The 19,148-nt window shown below is 42.8% G+C and overlaps 1 protein-coding gene across 2 annotated transcripts in view; it reads left to right on the plus strand.

The window, feature by feature from the left end:
• The first annotated feature begins 5,010 nt into the window (after positions 1 to 5,010).
• ARHGEF3 (Rho guanine nucleotide exchange factor 3) overlaps positions 5,011 to 19,148 on the plus strand; it is a 63,112-nt gene continuing 48,974 nt past the window's right edge. For both annotated transcript variants that reach the window (XM_026650375.2, XM_029911189.1), the window contains exon 1: positions 5,011 to 5,295. In XM_026650375.2, the coding sequence (XP_026506160.1) occupies positions 5,200 to 5,295 (96 nt within the window). In that variant the 5' untranslated portion in view covers positions 5,011 to 5,199. The remainder of the gene's footprint in view (positions 5,296 to 19,148) is intronic.

Consider the following 19,148-nt stretch of genomic DNA (forward strand, 5'->3'; position numbering starts at 1 on the left):
TCAGAGGGGCTGAACATGGTAGAGAGGCATTTTTGGGGAGAACTCAAGCCTGGAAAGGTTGTTGAGGTCCTCCTGCAAGGAGTAACCTGTCTTGTGCAATCCAGAGTGAGGTCATTGTGCTGTAAACAGGCTGCTGGCATCAGAGCTCTCAGCCAAAGCAGCACAACACAGAAGCACCCAGCATTACAGGACAGCAATGACACAATGCCTTACTGGTCTAGGTTGAACCCCAAAGCATGTCACACTGACATGAGCCGAACACAACCAGTCTTTCCTACAAAGCTCTGTCCAGTAACTTTATTTCTGAACCACAGTAATGGGGACACTTCTCTGGAGCAGAGACTTGTTGTTTTAACACATAATTTAGTACCTTTGTTTGGCCGATAAATATGGAGTAGCATAAAATCACCAAACTGAACTTCACTTTTGGCTTAGAAAAAATTGGATTCCGTGCTTCAAAAGTGTAAGACTACTGCACTAGCCTACTGTGTGCCATCTAATCAACTTGTCTTTTTTTGGTTAAAAAATTTAAGTGACATGGAAGATCTATTTAATTTTTATAGAAATCAGATGGGTTAGTGGTCTAAGCATATGTTTTGGAATGGCTAATCTCTCTGGAACCATTTGCTCAGGTATCTTTCAGATACAGACTTAAAACTCAAGGCTTGTTTTGCCTAGATGTTAAATATCCATTGACATCATATACTGTGGTTTAGTGGGAAACTGCTCCCCACCTCAGACTTGACTTCATTCAAGTGGTTCTGTATATTAAATGGTTTGTAAGGTTTTTGGAGATCTTTCAGGGTGACTGTAATATGGTGTATTGATTGACACCTAGCACTGTATATACTCCCAGGTTCTGTATTAAGAAATAGCAGTTTGGTATGATGATTTTCTGTGGCACCAGAGGTGCACTTGGCACTTTACAGACTAATTAAATAGGACTGGTTCCTGCTGCAATTTTTCACAGTCTAAGGTTCTGATCCTCCACAGGGATCTGTGCAGGTGGAACCTTCTGACTGTGTAAGCAGCCACCCACAGAGATCCCTTGTAGGATAGGTGCCTAACATCATTGTGATCTAAGAACATTCCTTGTGTTGTACACTCTGAGGAGCTATGTACAGTACATAAAGTCAAAATCAATGTTCTTTGCAATTTTTGGTAGCTGTGTAAATGTCAGACGTATCATCTTTTACACTCCTTGGAAATACTTAACATACAATCTAGCTGTGTAATCTCTCTCACTCTTTAATATAATCTTTGCATAAAATATTTAACTTTATTCCTATGTAGATTATTTTATTTTCATGACGTCATGAAATTTTGCTTGATATTATAGTTCATATAGAAGATTTCTCAAGAAGAAAACAAACACCTTAATCAGTTACCTGTTGACTCATGCATGAACATTTTAGACTAGAGCACACATTAATTGACACTGGCTTTTCCCTATATTACACATTCGTTGTTGAAATTTGTGCAAGCCATTGAGAATTACATGGATATGGTCAACTGTGATTTCACTGATCTGAGAACAGAGTCCAAGTGATACTGAGGAATAGCTCTGCTGTACAAGATGGGCTTCATATTTAATTTTTCACTGCTACTCTTTATGACCACCTTTCAGTTTCAGTTAGTGTACAACGTAGGGGCCTCTGCAGCACCATGAGCATTACTGAGAACATTGTATCTGTGCTCCTCTGCATGGTTCCAAATGCTATTCAGATATTGATGTTTAATGGATAAAGCCTTGTGTGGTCTAGGTCCTAGCTACCTAAGTGTCTGCCACTGTTTTTCTGTGTACCCTCCTATTTTCTTAGTTCAGTAGTAGCATTACATAATACTCCCTAAATTCAAATGTTTGAGGACTGGAGGTAGAGCATCCTCAATGGAGGCTCTACAAGCCTTGAGCTTGTTTCCCTTGGTGGTTCACCAGAACCCAAGTTAATTAACCTTCAGGGGATAATGGGATGCTCTTCTGTTTACTCAGGCTGTTGCCTAAGGAGATTTGTGTTTAAAGGAATTAGATACAGTATTGTAGTGACATTATGGCAGGTTTCCGTTGATTTGAAGTGTTTACAATGTTGCCTGGCTACTGGAAATGGCATTCTTATTGGCTTCCATTGTTTTAGTTGGATGTGTCCAATTGCCCCTAGACAATGGGCACATGCTGTTAAAAATACAAATGTAAGTACATTCATTGGGTTTGAAAAGATTAAACAAGTGGGTGACCTAGATATTAAAAGTGGATACCTTTCCTAGATTAAAAGAGTAGATTGAGGAACATACGGTCACTTTGTGTCCTCATCCTTTTTAGAAGAGAAGCAACAAGCCTATAAAATGGGCTTGTAATTGACCATTTAGAAATAGCTTATATAATTAAATGTATGTAGGAACACACAGAAAACTGAAATAGTCTGACTGGCTACCCGGTCAGTAATACCCACAAAGTTTTCCAAGCCTTTGCTGTACATATTCCTTCTCTCTTCCTGAGAATTGCTTGGAATTGTAGCATCATGATGTTGACTTGGTAGATTGTTTATAAAATATTGTGCTATTCATAGACTATGGGTCCAGATTTCAGTTTTTATATAGAAACTTTACTATGTCTGCCAGAATAGCCAAAGATCTGAGAGGTCTGAAAAATCCTCTTCTGGATTTTGACAGATCATTATCATCTATCCTTCCATGAAAAGGCTACTCTGAAACACTGATAGAAGGAGTCTCCCATTCCTGTACCAGTAAGGGTACTGCATCCCTGCTGAAATGGTCTCTTCTTGTCTCTCAGGAGAGGCCATTTAAACTGCAGTGCACTAATCTGATCAGTAGAGGAAAAACAGAATCCTTGTACTGGCACATTTCCTGGAAATGTAAACCAGAGTTCATTATTTCAATCCCTGAACCAGTAGACTGTTTTCCTGTATGAAACAGTGCTTATGTTGTGAAACATTTTATAGGATTAGAATGCTGAGTTTTTTAGAGCAACTCCTGAAAGGCACTTTGTCTTATTGATTTAAGTGAAGCTGATTGTTAGCACACAAGCCCATACACAAACACACAGGCATTATTTAAAATCAAGGCCTCTACAGCCTGACACCGGATAGCACAACAGCTGCAGTACTCTCTGGACTTCTGCTTCTTAGACTGGCATAAAACTACATATTTTGGGGTTTGATATACTTGATTTCTAAGGAACAAAGTGCTAATACACATCTTCTAATACCAGTTGATACAGTATATCACCCAAACTTGTCACTGAGGCCCAGTAAAAGCAAATTATTGAAAAGTAAAACAACACCATCATAGAAGAAAAAATCATGACCTGTAGTTTAGGGAGCAAGTAACACATGGAATCCTTTGCATAAACTAAAATATTTTCATGTTTTTATAGTGTTTCATATAAAAGTACTGCTGAGGACTTTACAACTTTGTCATGTACAGCCTAGAATTATAAATTATTTAAATTATAATATACCAGATTATTTATACATCAGATGTGTATATGACACTTCATAGACAAAAACTTCCTGTTCTCTTCTGCAAGGGTCTTCTGAATAAACTAGACTAGCCCTCTGGTTTCTGCATGATCTATGCATTGTAGTCTGCATTTGGTTCATATTATAGATTAAGTTTACTACTAGGGTGTAACCTTCTCTTGCGCTGATCACTCTTTCCTTTTCCTTCTAATGTTACAGGTGCTTCTTTGTTAAATGATCTCATGGCCCTCACTATATCCTAATAGTCCCTAGTTGAGTACTAGTAATTAACAACTCCAAATTCCCAGTGCTGGATCTGCATATGGTCCTTTAGCACAATGCTAAATTTCTCAGGCTAACACTATGACCCCAACCTCTCCATTATTTATTATTTTTACTATTTATTCATAAAGCCCCATAGATGTACACAGCACTCTAAAGTGGGTAATATGTGCTGAGCAAATAAGAGTAACTCCCACAAAGAGCTTAAATTGTGAAGGCACTAATACCTGTTTATCAAATTTTGGAGAAAATAATTAAAAAATTCTCATGTATTCCTATAACCCTCCTTGAAAACACAGTTTCTCTAATAAAGTTATCTCCTCATAGCATTCCTCCTCCGTGTCCGAAATTGCTCTTAAGTGTTCTCTTTCCCCTCCCTCAACTTCCTAGTCACAGCTTCCGTTTCCTTGTCTCCTTTGTCAGACAGATCCCATACTCCTCTTGTAACAAGACGGCCCCTGACACTTCCTCTCTTTTTTCAGGCAATTTTCACTACCTTGTACTGTAGTAAAGATCAAATGGAACCACTTGGCTGCCTATACACTGAATCGTACTGTATAACAAATCAGGCAAACGTACTTTTCCACTTCCCCAGTCTGCTACAATGGGGGGGGGGAGTTCTCTGCGTAAACAATGGATGCAGAGCGTAATTAAAAAGAAAACAAACCTACTCCCTGCCAAACAGGAAAAAGCAACAAGCTGGACTAATAAAAACTGAAAAATATCACATGCTATAAGGCTATGTTGTGATACTTTTTAACCCCACCCGTTCTCCTAGATTGGAATTAGTGCCCTTACACACCACATAACATAAATTCAGCTGACATAATCCATAGGAAATTAATAAAACTAGGATTTTATTTCGGACAATAAAACTCTGCATTTGATGGTTAATACTATACTGTCTGGAGGACCCAACAAAGAGATACTAATTAAATTGCAAGTTATCCTGCAAGGAACAAGCTGGGATAATGTCAAATTAAAATTCATATTTATGTCATTTAACGTTGATGACGCATAGCCAGCGGTGAGTAAAGGTGTAGGAGAGAAGATGAGTAATGTTCTGCTGAAAATAGCATAATTTTCTCTAAGTGTTTTCCACTGGTAGCTAACTGTGTGAGTTTAAATAATTTGCTCCTTTCCACTGATTCAGCTGAATATTTCTCCCCCATCCCCTCCCCCATCCTGGGCTAGTGGGCGGGTTTTAGTTTAGTAATAAGCTGTGTTGCGTTACTCTTGACTGACACAGGGAGCTTGTCTTTTTCCTGCCTTATTCGAGACCAACAGTTGCATAGGTTATGCTGTGCTATCAGAAACCTAGTGCGGGGTCTTTCAATTACTGAACTGCTGGGCGCCGTGGAAGGGAGACTCCGCTTTCTTTGAATTTTGCACTCCGATAGAATCAGCTGTGACATCCGAAACTGCTGCTCCTGCAGCCACAATGGTGGCCAAGGATTACCCTTTTTACTTCGCGGTCAAGAGGGCAAACTGCTCCTTGGAAGTACAGACGGTGATCAGCCCAGCTAAAGAGACGGAGGTGCAGTCTGCTGATATGTTTTCTCTTTTTCTGTCTTCTTTTTCTCTGCAGCTTTTATCATCCGAACAGTCTGCATATGTTTGGGGAAAACTAGATTACTCTTTGAATATAAATTGCCAAGTATAGCTATTTATCTGATTTGTCTTGTGCATCCTGCACTGCTCTCTAGAATGTGCATTTTCAGACTGGAGTGAGGCAAACCCTTTTTATTATCAGCAGTCTTTTGTATAATAAGATTAATCTCTGCAACTATCAGTTGAGAAATTTCCTTTCCTGATAGATGCATTGCTTGTATATTCCAATACCTAATGTCAGTTATTTTTACTTGCTAAACTTAGAATTGTAGCTGATCAGGTCTGGGGAGGAAATCAGGATAAGTGCATCTTTAATATTCTAAGTAAATTGGAAAACTTAATCTGTTAACTAGGGTTAATATTAACTGTGTCTAATCTGACTCTCTAATCAATGAAAAATGAATGCTTCTAAAATGAGGGATATTTTTAATGTGGGATTAAGGAAAAAATTGACTAAATAGTTTGTTTGCAAAAGGTGTGAATTTAACACAGATAGTGTTCATTTAATACTCCAATATTTGATACTCCAGATTAATGTTTAGTCATCTTTGTGTGCCTTTTTGGCAAAGAGAACAGTGACCCTAAGGATTAGGTCCAACTGGAGGAAGGGGGAGAAAAACTTGTCTTTGGGACTCTTATCACTGAAAATACGTATTTTCAATAGGCTTGTTTGCATAGTAATTTGAAGGCAGATTGCTAAATTGTGCATGGTTAGTATGAATGCATCAAAGATGATTGCTTCCAATAGTCAGTTGAACTGATCCAAACTGAAAGAAGTCCAGCCATGTCACCTTGTTTAAACAGTTTGTGTAGGTTAAGAGCCAATAAGAACATACTTTACTTGTACTTGTCAGTGTACTTTTATATGTGTGAGTATTTGATATTACAGTTGTGATATTTAGAGGCCTTTTAGAAAATATACACATAATAGAATAATATTTGCTATTATGATCAAATTAAGCAAGTCAGGAAACTCTGAGTACAGGAAACCCTTGCTTGTTTTTTATGTAGTGCTGTTTTTAATTATTTGTGAACCATGAAATCTCGTAATCCCCATTGTCACCCATATTGCAAAATGTTTTGCATTAATTCAGAGCTCATTTACTAACTAATACTAAGTAAATATCTTAATTTTTTATTTTATTATGGGAATTTGCAGTTTTGTATAAAGGAACAAAATTGTCAAATTAAATATTCATTTAAAATAAAAGTTGGAACCTGGTTTTTTAACAGGTGGTATATAATCTTTACCATAGGCAAAACTATCAAATTTCCAAGAAAGTAAAATGACAACTACTATATATTCTAACAAAAGCCTAGAGCATAGTATCTTTCAATAGATGTGACAAAATGCAATAGCTTTAATTAATAATCGTGATCCGGTCAATTGTCCTGGATTTGTATTTAACTTTTTATATATAAACAAGAAAATGCTCCTTATACTACCAGTCTGAAAAATGCTGTTTGCTTAGACTACAGCAGACTTGCAGCATTGTGTGTGTGGGGGAAATAAAGCAGCATTTGTTGAACACCCCTTTGTTGATCCCGTTAAACAATATTGAGAAAATCTGTCCCCTCTCCTCCCCCAGTCATAAAGGTGGGTTTAAAAAACACCACCACCCACACACACTTTGGGGAAAGCATTTACAGGAATAGACATATGCAGCCCATTCCTTTAAAGTTTTTCAACATAGAATTCTCTTCACTAGCTCTGTGGTTAAGCTGTCTCTCAGCATTTACAGTGAATCTAACCAAGGTTATTGGGCGCCTTCTACCATTATTTTGTATTACTGCATTAGCAAAGCAGCTAGCTGTATAAGTGTGAATGCTTAGCCTTGAAAAGCTATTGCTTGGTGTTAGTTGCTGACATGAAGCTTGTTTGTCACCCAACATTTGCATAAACTTTGCCTTCTGAGCTAAAATCTGTGAAGTTAGAATAGGTTTTTTTGATGGAGGTGTTTTTAAAGTCATAATTCACATGTCCATGTAAACATTCCCCTCATCTGAATAACATTCTTTTAACACTTTTTGTGAACATGTAAAATACCAATAAGTGCTGTATGGCTCCGTGTGTGCATGTATATGGTTTTGTGTATGTGTAAAAATAAATATGTATTTTAGTGCAGTGAATATATTTAATGTCTGTATGTAATATTTTACCTGTCACTCTAATTAGTCAATGAACTTACTGTATGAATTGAAGTGTAAAAGATGCATATAAAATGCTTTTACTCTGTATGCTGTCTGCTCTAAAGATACTATCTCAAACTCATTTACAAATCCCTCCCTCAAGTGTTTAAAATAGTTTTACCCTAACAGTAAACAATTTCTTCTTTTCATAAGTAATCATTAAGATGGTGAAACTTGTTCTTTGTGATACATAGCTTTTTACCTTGGAGTTACAGTATACATAGAAAATAGCTGCTTAATATTGGCATTTTCCAGAATAAATTTAGTTTTTCTTTTGTCTTCTTAGACGGGTTAAGTAACTTGTCCACTATCACTCAGCAAGTCAGTGGCAAACAGAAGATGTAGGTGAAAAATAAAAATTTTGGGATTCTGAGGACAGTTTGGAAATTTTCATCAAGTGGAGTTGCTACAGCTATTAAATCTATTGTAAAGCAAACAATGTTAGTGTGACTAAGGAGTAGGATGGAGAATAATATAGAAAAATTATATACATTAATGGGAACCCCCCACTTAGAGTGACTAGACAAGAACACTACTTCATCTACAGAAAAAATTGGATTCAGAGATTGGCAACGAGCAACTAGAGAAATGGAAGACCTTCTGCATGTAGAAAGACTGAAAAGATTGGGTCTTTAATTTTAGAGAGGAGATGGATATGGAAGGACATGATAAAGATATATAAAATGAGTAGTATAGACAAGTTAGGTCAGGCACTTCTCTCAACGCTTTCTCATAATACAAGAACAAAGGGACAGTCAATGGAACTGAAAAGCAGCTAGCTGAAAAAAATGTTTCCTTTGGTTGGCTTTCAACACAATGCACAATTTGCTTATGGAACTCACTGCTACAAGATATCACTAAGGCCAAGAGCTAAGCAGGATTTTAAAAAAGGTCAACATTTATATGGATAATGGGATCATCTATAATCACAAAGCAAGGAGATTAAGAGCGTGAGAATGAGTTTTGGAAGGAATATCAACTGACATTTTTTCAGGGAATAAACCAACCTTTATTTAATAGGAATTAGGAGGAAACTTTTCTGTTAGCAGGCTATACCATAACTGCCAATTGCAGGGTTTCTTGTGCCTTTCTCTTAATCATCAGTACTATTTACTCTCCGCGACATGATAGTGGAGTAAATGGGCCACTAGTCTGATCTGACATAACTACTATCCAACATTCTTTCTGTGTTTGGTCTGCTCCCACACAAGTTACGGAGTCTTCTCTTTCTCTGGCACAGACCAGCAAGATAACCATGAACAAAATTAAAGCATTTTTATACCCCCTAGCTGGCTTTTCCTTTCTTCTTCCTTTTCTCTAGTTTGCTACCTGCTCTTCACGAAAATAAATTGAGAGCAATCTTTAAACCCTTTCCCCATCCTATCTGTAGAGCTGGAGGCCCATAGGGGAATAGGGAAAGAGGAGAGCATGCCAAGGAAGTAGTACTTTTCCCTTGTATACCTTCTATCCTGGTCCCATGGGCACAACAGTCTCTCCTGGTTATGGATGTGGAAGGGAACATGAGGGGAAAAACTAGACAAACAAGAAGGGGGATAACAAGGTAACAAAACCAGTCAAAACCTCAATCCCTTTCCAGCTATGAGTAAAACTAAGGGTATGTCTACACTACGAGAGTAGTTCGATTTCACTTAAATCGAATATGTGGAATCGATATTGCAAAGTTGAACGTGTGTGTCCACACTAAGGACAGTAATTCGACTTTGTGAGTCCACACTAACGGGGAAAGCGTCGACATTGGAAGCGGTGCACTGTGGGCAGCTATCCCACAGTTCCCACAGTCCCCGCTGCCCATTGGAATTCTGGGTCGAGCCGCCAATGCCTTCTGGGTAAAAAAATGTGTCGAGGGTGCTTTTGGGTAACTGTCGTCATCCGTCCGTCACTACCGCCCTCCCTCCCTGAAATCGCCAGCGGGAAATCAGTTCGCGCACTTTTCTGGTCAGTGACAGCGCGGACGCCACAGCACTGCGAGCATGGAGCCCGCTGCGACCATCGCTGCAGTTGTGTCCGTTGTCAACGCCTCGCAGCTTATCATCCACCTTTCCCAGAGGCAGATGCAGATAAATTGGGCGAGGAGGCTACGGCACCGCGGTGAGGGCCTGAAGTCTGAGAGTAGCACAGGCCTGTCAGAAAGCACGGGACCCAGCGCCGAGGACATCACGGTGACAATGGGTCATGTGGATGTTGTGGAACGGCGATTCTGGGCCCGGGAAACAAGCACGGACTGGTGGGACCGCATAGTGCTGCAGGTCTGGGATGAATCCCAGTGGCTGCGAAACTTTCACATGCGGAAGGGGCCTTTCATGGAACTTTGTGAGTTGCTGTCCCCTGCCCTGAAGCGCAATGACACCCGGATGCGAGCAGCCCTGACTGTCCAGAAGCCAGTGGCCATAGCCCTCTGGAAGCTTGCAACGCCGGACAGCTACCGGTCAGTTGCGAACCACTTTGGCGTGGGCAAATCTACCGTGGGGGTTGTTGTGATGCAAGTAGCCAACGCAATCGTTGAGGTACTGCTCTCAAAGGTAGTGACCCTGGGAAACGCGCAGGTCATCATAGATGGCTTCGCCGCGATGGGATTCCCAAACTGCGGTGGGGCTATAGATGGAACTCACATCCCTATCCTGGGACCGGACCACCAGGCCAGCCAGTACATTAACAGAAAGGGCTACTTTTCAATGGTGCTGCAAGCACTGGTGGACCATTGGGGACGTTTTACAAACATCAACATCGGATGGCCGGGCAAGGTTCATGACGCTCGCGTTTTCAGGAACTCTGGTCTGTTTAGACGGCTGCAGGAAGGTATTTACTTCCCGGATCACAAAATAACTCTTGGGGATGTGGAGATGCCTACAGTGATCCTCGGGGACCCAGCCTACCCGCTAATGCCCTGGCTCATGAAGCCCTATACTGGCGCTCTGGACACTGAAAAAGAACTCTTCAACTACCGGCTGAGCAAGTGCAGAATGGTGGTGGAGTGTGCTTTTGGCCGTCTCAAGGGGAGATGGAGAAGCTTACTGACTCGCTGTGATCTCAGCGAAACCAATATCCCCGTTGTTATAGCAGCTTGCTGTGTGCTCCACAATCTCTGTGAGAGCAAGGGGGAGACCTTTATGGCGGGGTGGGAGGTTGAGGCAAATAGCCTGGCTTCTGATTACGCCCAGCCAGACAGCCGGGCGATTAGAAGAGCCCAGCGGGACGCGCTGTGCATCCGGGAGGCTCTGAAAGCTAGGTTCCTGAGTGAGCAGGGTAACCTGTGACTTTTAAGTTTGTGTACAGAGAAGCTGAACCTGCCCCCGTTTCTTTACCCAGTCAATGTTGACTATCCTCTCCAGTTACATACCTCCTTCACCCCCTTCCAACACACCTTTAAAAATAAAATGACTTCTATTTTGTTAATGGCCACTGTTTTCTTTATTACTATTTTCGCGGGAATGTTTTAAAGCTGGGACGCAGACTGTGGTGGGGAGCGGGTGTAGTGTACTGATGCAAATGACGCTTCTAAACTGCAGGAATGACAGGCTCCGCAGTGGTGGACTGTTTGTTTCAACGGAGCCTGCCAGCCCTCCTGATGGGGACTGCGTGTATGTGGTGGCTATGTGACTTTGTGGCAGGGGGAGGAGGGTTACAGATCCCCTGCTGCGTGGCTCTGTGATCCAGGATAAGGACCGCTGCGTAAGATCTGTAACTGCCCTCCCCCCCCACGAAGTCACAGAGCAACCCCCCCCTCCCCAGAACATGAAAACCACCTCCCAGACTGACCAGGGTAACTAGTGACTGCACTGTGTGTGTGCCCTGCTGCTGTCCTGTCCAATTACCAACCCCCTTCCCCCCCTTCAGACAGACTCTCCTCTAAAGAACATGATGGAAACAGTAATGAACAGAAACGTATTTTTTATTAACAACCACACATGAAACTGGGGGGTGAAACTTGGACGGGCGCTTGGGTGAGGCGGGAAGGAAAGGACTTTTCAAATTTTGGGGAATGAGAGCCTTCTGGTGCTTGAGCAGTCTGCAGGGGTGGAGTGAGAGTTTTCACGGACTCTGCCGCCCCTCCTTCTTTGTACTTTGGGTGAGGGGGGTATGGGACTTGGTGGCGGGGGAGGGCGGTTACAGATGGACTGCAGTGGGGCTCTGTCCTCCTGCCTCCGTTCCTGCAGAACATCCACAAGGCGCCGGAGCGTGTCCGTTTGCTCCCTCATTAGTCCAAGCAGCGTTTGAGTCGCCTGCTGGTCTTCCTGCCGCCACCTCTCCTCCCGTTCCATGTGTGACCGGTGCATTTGGGACAAGTTCTCCCTCCACTGGGTCTGCTGTGCTGCCTGGGCTCGGGAGCAGCCCATTAGTTCCGAGAACATGTCCTCCCGCGTCCTCTTCTTCCTCCTCCTAATCTGCGCTAGCCTCTGGGAGTGTGATGCCAGGCTGGGTTGGGAGACAGTCGCAGATGTGGCTGTGGGAATGGGAAAAAGGGAGTGAATTCCTCAGAAAGATAAATGTAGTTGTTCACAGAGAAAGACTATGTTCTTTGTTCACAAGACCATGCACAGCACCTATCACATGTGCACTCAGGACAAGGTCCAATTTTTGGCCCTCGCATTCAGTGCCTGGGGTCTTGCACTGCCGATCTGAGAAGCGGGGCAGGACACCGGAATTTGTGTAGCAGGCAGACATGGTAAGCCGTAGACTTGTGGCTGCTTAAAACTTTAATAGTAGCACTGGCCTCCTTTCACATTGAAAGCAATGCCAGTCCCTGCTGCCAGCAATCCGGCAAGCATCAACTCTGCCCCTGTCCCACCCCCTCGCGGCTGTCCCAGGGAAAGATCCCTGTATGCCGCCCCTCTCCCGCATCAACCGCGTGGCTGTAAACTGGCGGTTACAGTTCTGTAAAGGAACGGGCAAGCAGTCCCAATACTAACATTCCCCTACCTAATTCAAAGCAGGTCACCATGAGCGACATCACCCTGATGAGGGTCTCAGACAGAGATAAAGAAAGAATGCTTCGGGAAAGCCTGCAAAGACCAGGGCCGTATGCCGCCATGCTCTGCAGGGCAATGATCCCGGAGTACCTGATGGTCTCCTGGCGCGGAAACGTTTCATACCACGGAGGACCCAATAAGGCCGCTCTCCCCAGGAACCTGATGCAAAGGCTTTCCAATTACCTCCAGGAGAGCTTCGTCGAGATGTCCCAGGAGGATTTCTGCTCTATCCTCGGACATGTAGACCGCATTTTACTGTAGCTGCAATGGCAGGGACTAAACAGTAGAGCGGCTTGGGCAGAACAATCATGCAAAACTGGACATTGTTAGATTTTTTTAAAATAGTTGCACTGCCCAAGACTGAAACGTTAAGCGCCTAGGGCAAAGTAATCATGCACAACCCATTGTTAATATTCTTAATATTCCTGTTCTGTTAAAAATAAATGTTTACATGTTTAAAACACTTACTGGATGATCCTTCCCCTGATTCTGTGTCCGGGTTAACGGCTGGGGACGGTTGGTAGGGGATCTCTGTGAGGGTGATGAAGAGATCCTGGCTGTCGGGGAAATCAGCGTTGCAAGCGCTGTCGACTGCCTCGTCCTCCTCATCTCCTTCCTCATCTTCCCCGTCCACTAACATGTCAGAGGAACCGGCAGTGGACAATATCCCGTCCTCAGAGTCCACGGTCACTGGTGGGATAGTGGTGGCGGCCGCACCTAGGATGGAATGCAGTGCCTCGTAGAAATGGGATGTCTGGGGCTGGGCTCCAGAGCGTCCGTTTGCCTCTTTGGTCTTCTGGTAGCCTTGTCTCAGCTCCTTGATTTTCACGCGGCACTGCGTTGCATCCCGGCTGTATCCTCTCTCTGCCATGGCTTTAGAGATCTTCTCATAGATCTTTGCATTCCGTCTTTTGGAGCGCAGCTCGGAAAGCACGGACTCATCTCCCCACACAGCGATCAGATCCAAGACTTCCCGATCAGTCCATGCTGGGGCCCTCTTTCTAGTCTGAGATTGCACGGCCATCTCTGCTGGAGAGCTCTGCATCGTTGCCAGTGCTGCTGAGCTCGCCACGATGTCCAAACCGGAAATGAGATTCAAACTGCCCAGACAGGAAAAGGAATTCAAATTTTCCCGGGGCTTTTCCTGTATGGCTGGTCAGAGCATCCGAGCTCGGACTGCTGTCTAGAGCGTCAACAGAGTGGTGCACTGTGGGATAGCTCCCGGAGCTATTAGCGTCGATTTCCATCCACACCTAGCCTAATTCGATATGGCCGTGTCGAATTTAGCGCTACTCCCCTCGTTGGGGAGGAGTACAGAAGTCGAATTTAAGAGACCTCTATGTCGAACTAAATAGCTTCGTGGTGTGGACGGGTGCAGGGTTTATTCGATGTAACGGCGCTAAATTCGACATAAACGCCTAGTGTAGACCAGGCCTAAGATTCTTAAACTAGGTAACAGAATAAGGGCTAAGGATCCAAGAACAATATACTTAATATACTTTCATAATGCTGTAATACTATGTTATATGAGCGTACACACATCGATGGAATGATCATTATGGGAGCTAAGGAAGACTAACTGGAAAGTATGGATGTCACTGCTCTTTCTCTCCATATTCTGGAGGTTGATCTTAAGCACAAGTAAGAAGACAAGGGGTTGCATGGAGACCATACACTTCAGAGCTGACAGTAGGCTCAGTGATTAATATCACAGTTCCTGAGATTCTGATGCTACTGTGGGACTCACCCAAACAAACAAACCAACACCTATTGGCCCCGTGTCTTAGTCTCCACCTTTCTGAAACAGATCCTGGTCAGAGAGAAAATACTTCCACTCTTCTGGTAGTTTAGAACTTGCGTAAGCAGAAAACCAGTTTTGCTTGCTTCTTGCAAATATGAATGCTATCTCTGCTGTGGATAAAGACATCATTCCCACTTTTATATCTAGACTATGGTACAATAGACTTTAGCTTCTATGTGTATGTTCATGCAGTTAGTCTCACTTTGGGATGCCAATGTGGATGCATGGCATCTCTGGAAACAAAATACTTTCCGAATGAGATGGTATTAGGTGTCCGCTTTATGTCAAGGCTTGCCCTTTGGTATCATGTCATTAATGAATGCTGCTGAATGTAAATCCTATTCACAGAATAGAGAAGAGAGTATCCCATCTCTGTATGTTAATTTCACTGAGACTGTGCCAGTTGAAACTGTTCAAATCCTAATCAGCGATCATGCAAGATCAATGTTTTTGGGCACAACAGTGGTGGTAACGTCAATAGGTGGTAAAGGTGCTTCTCAAGAGGCACCATCTCTTTGTGTGTAAATCACATCTTAACTTGGTTTTCATATACTGAAAACAAAAGCAGGGTTGTAATAAACGGAATTTAAAAGGAATCTAAATGATAGCAGTAAGCTATTTATATTTTCCAGTTATAGGATAGAATATTAAGTTATATTTGACCTTCTGAGAAGGAGAAAGAGAGGATAAGATCTGGGACAAAGCTTTCTTGTCAGAAATTAATTTTACTGTTGCTGTTTCTTTCAAGCCGGGTTGACTTCAGATTCAAGTGGCAACCAAAAATGTAAGGACTGTAATTGTTGGCAGAATATATTTAAGAGACTTAAACTGTAAGGATTCTTAAGAAAAATCAGCACAAAGCAAATGTTTGGTTTTTCTTTCCTATTTAGAAACAGGGAAACTGCAATATCCTACAGATTTAAAATACTGTATTGCTTGTTACAAAATTTGGAGACTGTTGACAAAATGCTCCATCAGCTACCCAATCAGCATTTGCCTCTTTGTGACTGGAACTTGGCATTGGGCATATAGAGTGGTGTAGTTCAACAGCAGAATCTTTAAAAGTCATTTTATTTTATGAATAAATAGTACGAAAGGGTCAAGAACAAGAATATATGTTCCTGATTATTTTCCATGTAGTATAGTACACTGGCAGATCAGTTCAGTACAAGCTGAACTTTGTTAATCCATCTATTTGATAAACAGGCAAGTAATGCATTACAAGAGTCTGGTCTGGAAAAGATAAAAGACTGAACAATGTTTTTGGATCCCAACAAGGATAAACATGGTGCAGTGGTTTTTCAAATGATAACATAAAATCTTAATAATGTGGTGAGCATTGTGTTCAAAGGACAGCTCAGAATCAAAGACCGCGTTTTCCCTTCATGGAAATCATTAACTGAGTGTATTTTTATCAGGAATTGAGGCATGGAGCCAAAAGGAAAGTCAGTCAGAACTAACTCTGTTTTAGCTAAATGTAGTTGAAGACAACTAAATCAGCCATGCCATTGTCTGCAAGGCATTTTGTCAATATGGAATTAACCTACTTAGGATCTGTGGTCTTAAATAATAAACAAATCTGTATGTTCTTCACATAGATGGGAAATCCAATATCATGCCTATAAATGACTGAGCCCAGAGGCAGCTGTTAAACTAAGTGTGCCCAATGTCAAGCCCTTTGATACAGCACCACCAATTACCCTTGTAAAAAAGACAGTAATTTGCCCAAAGAAGCATAATCTGCCTGTCAGGGAATAATATACTGCTATGGCAGGTGATGGCTGATGATGATGAGGTTTTTATTAACAGCAGTGCCTGAACAATATAGTTGTTCAATATGAACAGTGTTATTTGAGGATATGTCTACGTGGCAGTTTATCAAGAGTTTTGCAAGCAGATCTACAAGAGGATTTTGAGAGTGCAGCTAGCACATCCCAACAACTATAAAAGTTTGTCTTCAAAATACTTATGTAACCCTTTATTTCCTCCCCAATTTTTACCCTAGTGTCTTCATGGATACCTATTTGTAAAGCCACCAAAAAACAATATTATATGTCCCCTCTGCATGCCTAATTTGGTATAGCAATGTGTTACCAAATTGAATAATAGAAATATAGGATTGGAAGGGAATTCAGGAGGTTATATCGTGCATCCCCAGCAGAGGCTGGTGCTGAATCATGGAGCACTAAGAACTTTAGTTATTAGAATTACTAACCAGATATTGGGACTACACCTCTACCCCGATATAACGCTGTCCTCGGGAGCCAAAAAATCTTACCGCGTTATAGGTAAAACCGCATTATATCGAACTTGCTTTGATCCACTGGAGTGCACAGCCCCGCCCCCCGGAACGCTGCGTTACTGCATTATATCCGAATTCGTGTTCTATCGGGGTATAGGTGTATATCCTAGCAGCAGGACTGATCTGTAAGAAATAATGTAATTGGCATAGCTGCATGATATGATTTCTGTATGTATTTGGTTTAGCCTTATAAAAGAACATAACTTACACATCAGTGATTTGAAATTACTAGTGACTTTTTTTCTTTGAGGATAGATTGGCAGGACCTTTGCAATTCCTGAGCACAATCAGGCCCTCCATGAGTGGCAAGGTGTGTGTTTGTGTGTGTGTGTGTGTGTGTGTGGGCTCTTGAGGCTCATGACCTGCTGAGTATTTCCACAGCCAGAGCTGCTAGGTGGAGGCTGTCCCTACCTGGGGAATCTGCAGACCCAGATTTTAGACTTGCTGCTCCTTATGTCACGCCCTATTTCCCCCATTGGTGACCCTATCGTATTTCCAGGCAACTCCCTTTTTTTTTTTTAGTTGCTTTTGTTGAAAGCCTCTATTAGATCAGGGGCGTGTAAGTGGTTTTTCGGTTCGCAGGACTGTTCTCCGGGACGCTGAGGTTCTCAGTTCCCAAGTCCGACCAGCTGGGCTCAGAGGAAGGTCTCAGTGCTGCCTCTATACATAAAAACTTCAGCCTGGCCTCCTGGTCCTTTTTCATGCAGATCACTTGAGAAAACTTGCCGAAGCAAGGAGAACAGTTCCAGCAGCTGTCATGGGCAGTAAGAAGGAACTGCCGGGGTGCAGGGTCGGCTGGGCCCTTTACACCGGTGCTATGAGCGCGTGGCACCAGAGGGCACTTGAGCCGTCCTGATGAGTACCACTGAGGGAAAAAATTTCTGGTGACTGTGCTCAGGATATGTACATGCCTACAGTGGCATGCACATGTGCAATCACTCGAATGTAATTTACCTGCTTGATCATGGGGTCTTCCTGGACCTGGACCTGGACCTGGACAGGTGTCAGAGAGTGGTTGCATTCGGCTTGGAAATGTTTTCTATGAAGGGCTTCTGAAGAGAGATGTTGCAAATGCGGTGTATTTTGAGTGACCTGTGCAAGCAGAGTTTAACGGGGACAGTGCTAATTAGCTGGCAAATTTGAAACTGTATGAGATATTGGTGATCTACTTTATGGGATGATCTAGTGGTGTGGAGATGTTTGGTTGATAGCCAAACCTTCTGGCCCAGGGGTGGCCAACCTGTGGCTCCGGAGCCACATGCAGCTCCTTGTATAGGCACCGACTCTGGAAAGTTGGCGCCTGTAGCTCCAGCCCCGATGTGCTGGGGGGGTGCTCACTGCTCAACCCCTGGCTCTGCCACAGACTCCACCCCCTCCCCTGAGCCTGCCATGCCCTCGCTCCTCCCCCTCCGAGCCTTCTGCACACCACGAAACAGCTGATTGGGAGGTGCGGGGAGGGAGAGGGAGGCGCTGATCGGCTGCCCACTGCTGGTGGGCAGGAGGCGCTGGGAATGGGGGGCGGGGAGCTGATGAGGAGCTGCTGACTTATTACTGTGGCTCTTTGGCAATGTGCATTGGTAAATTCTGGCTCCTTCTCCGGCTCAGGTTGGCCACCTCTGTTCTGGCCTGTCTTGAATTCCAGCCCCTTCTGTCTCTTGCAGTCTGCATATTGTTTGTAGGCCTCCTTAGCCTCCGCCGGGTGTTCCTTGAGTTCTTCCTAGACATGGTGGATTTGCTGGACCTTATCACAGGCCAATGGGTTTTGGGATCTGACCAGTAAAGCGTAAAAGAGTAAAAAGCAATGAAATGCTAACTTCAAAATGAATCTGGGTTGTTTTTTACTTAGCACCATTGGCCTTTGTGTTGCATGTGTTGCTTGACTCAACAGTTAAAACACATGAGATATGCCTGAAAATTACTAACAGCATTCTAAAGAGACTAAAGGGGGGGGTGGGATAGCTCAGTGGTTTGAGCATTGGCCTGCTAAACCCAGGGTTGTGAGTTCAATCCTTGAGGGGGCCACTTAGGGACCTGGGGCAAAATCAGTACTTGGTCCTGCTAGTGAAGGCAGGGGACTGGACTCAATGACCTTTCAAAGTCCCTTCCAGTTCTAGGAGATAGGATATCTCCATTAATTTATTTATTTATAAAGGAAGATCCTTTGTCTTGGGGTCGTGGTAAGGAAGTCCATAAGTATTGAAATAAGCCTCAGGCTTTTTGCACAAATTGTGCTCAAATTATGTAAGAGACTTTCTGCAAAATGGTTCTTTTGAACATGTTTTTTAACCTTTTCCCACCACTTTTCTTTTGAAGACCTGAAATTCAGCAATTTAATTTAAAAAAAAAAAACAATCCTTAAAATATGGGGATCCTTTTCATCATTGATTCTTAGCTTAATCTGCAGCTCTTCTATTCTTTCAACAAATGGTAAAAATTAAAAATTTGTTGTTGTGACAGGGAGCTGGGCAAAGGGTTGCAGATCCAGCCCTCTGTCACGC

The sequence above is a fragment of the Terrapene carolina genome, unplaced genomic scaffold (assembly GCF_002925995.2).
Source record: "Terrapene carolina triunguis isolate 2854851 unplaced genomic scaffold, T_m_triunguis-2.0 Scaffold89, whole genome shotgun sequence".
Lineage (NCBI taxonomy): Eukaryota > Metazoa > Chordata > Testudines > Emydidae > Terrapene > Terrapene triunguis.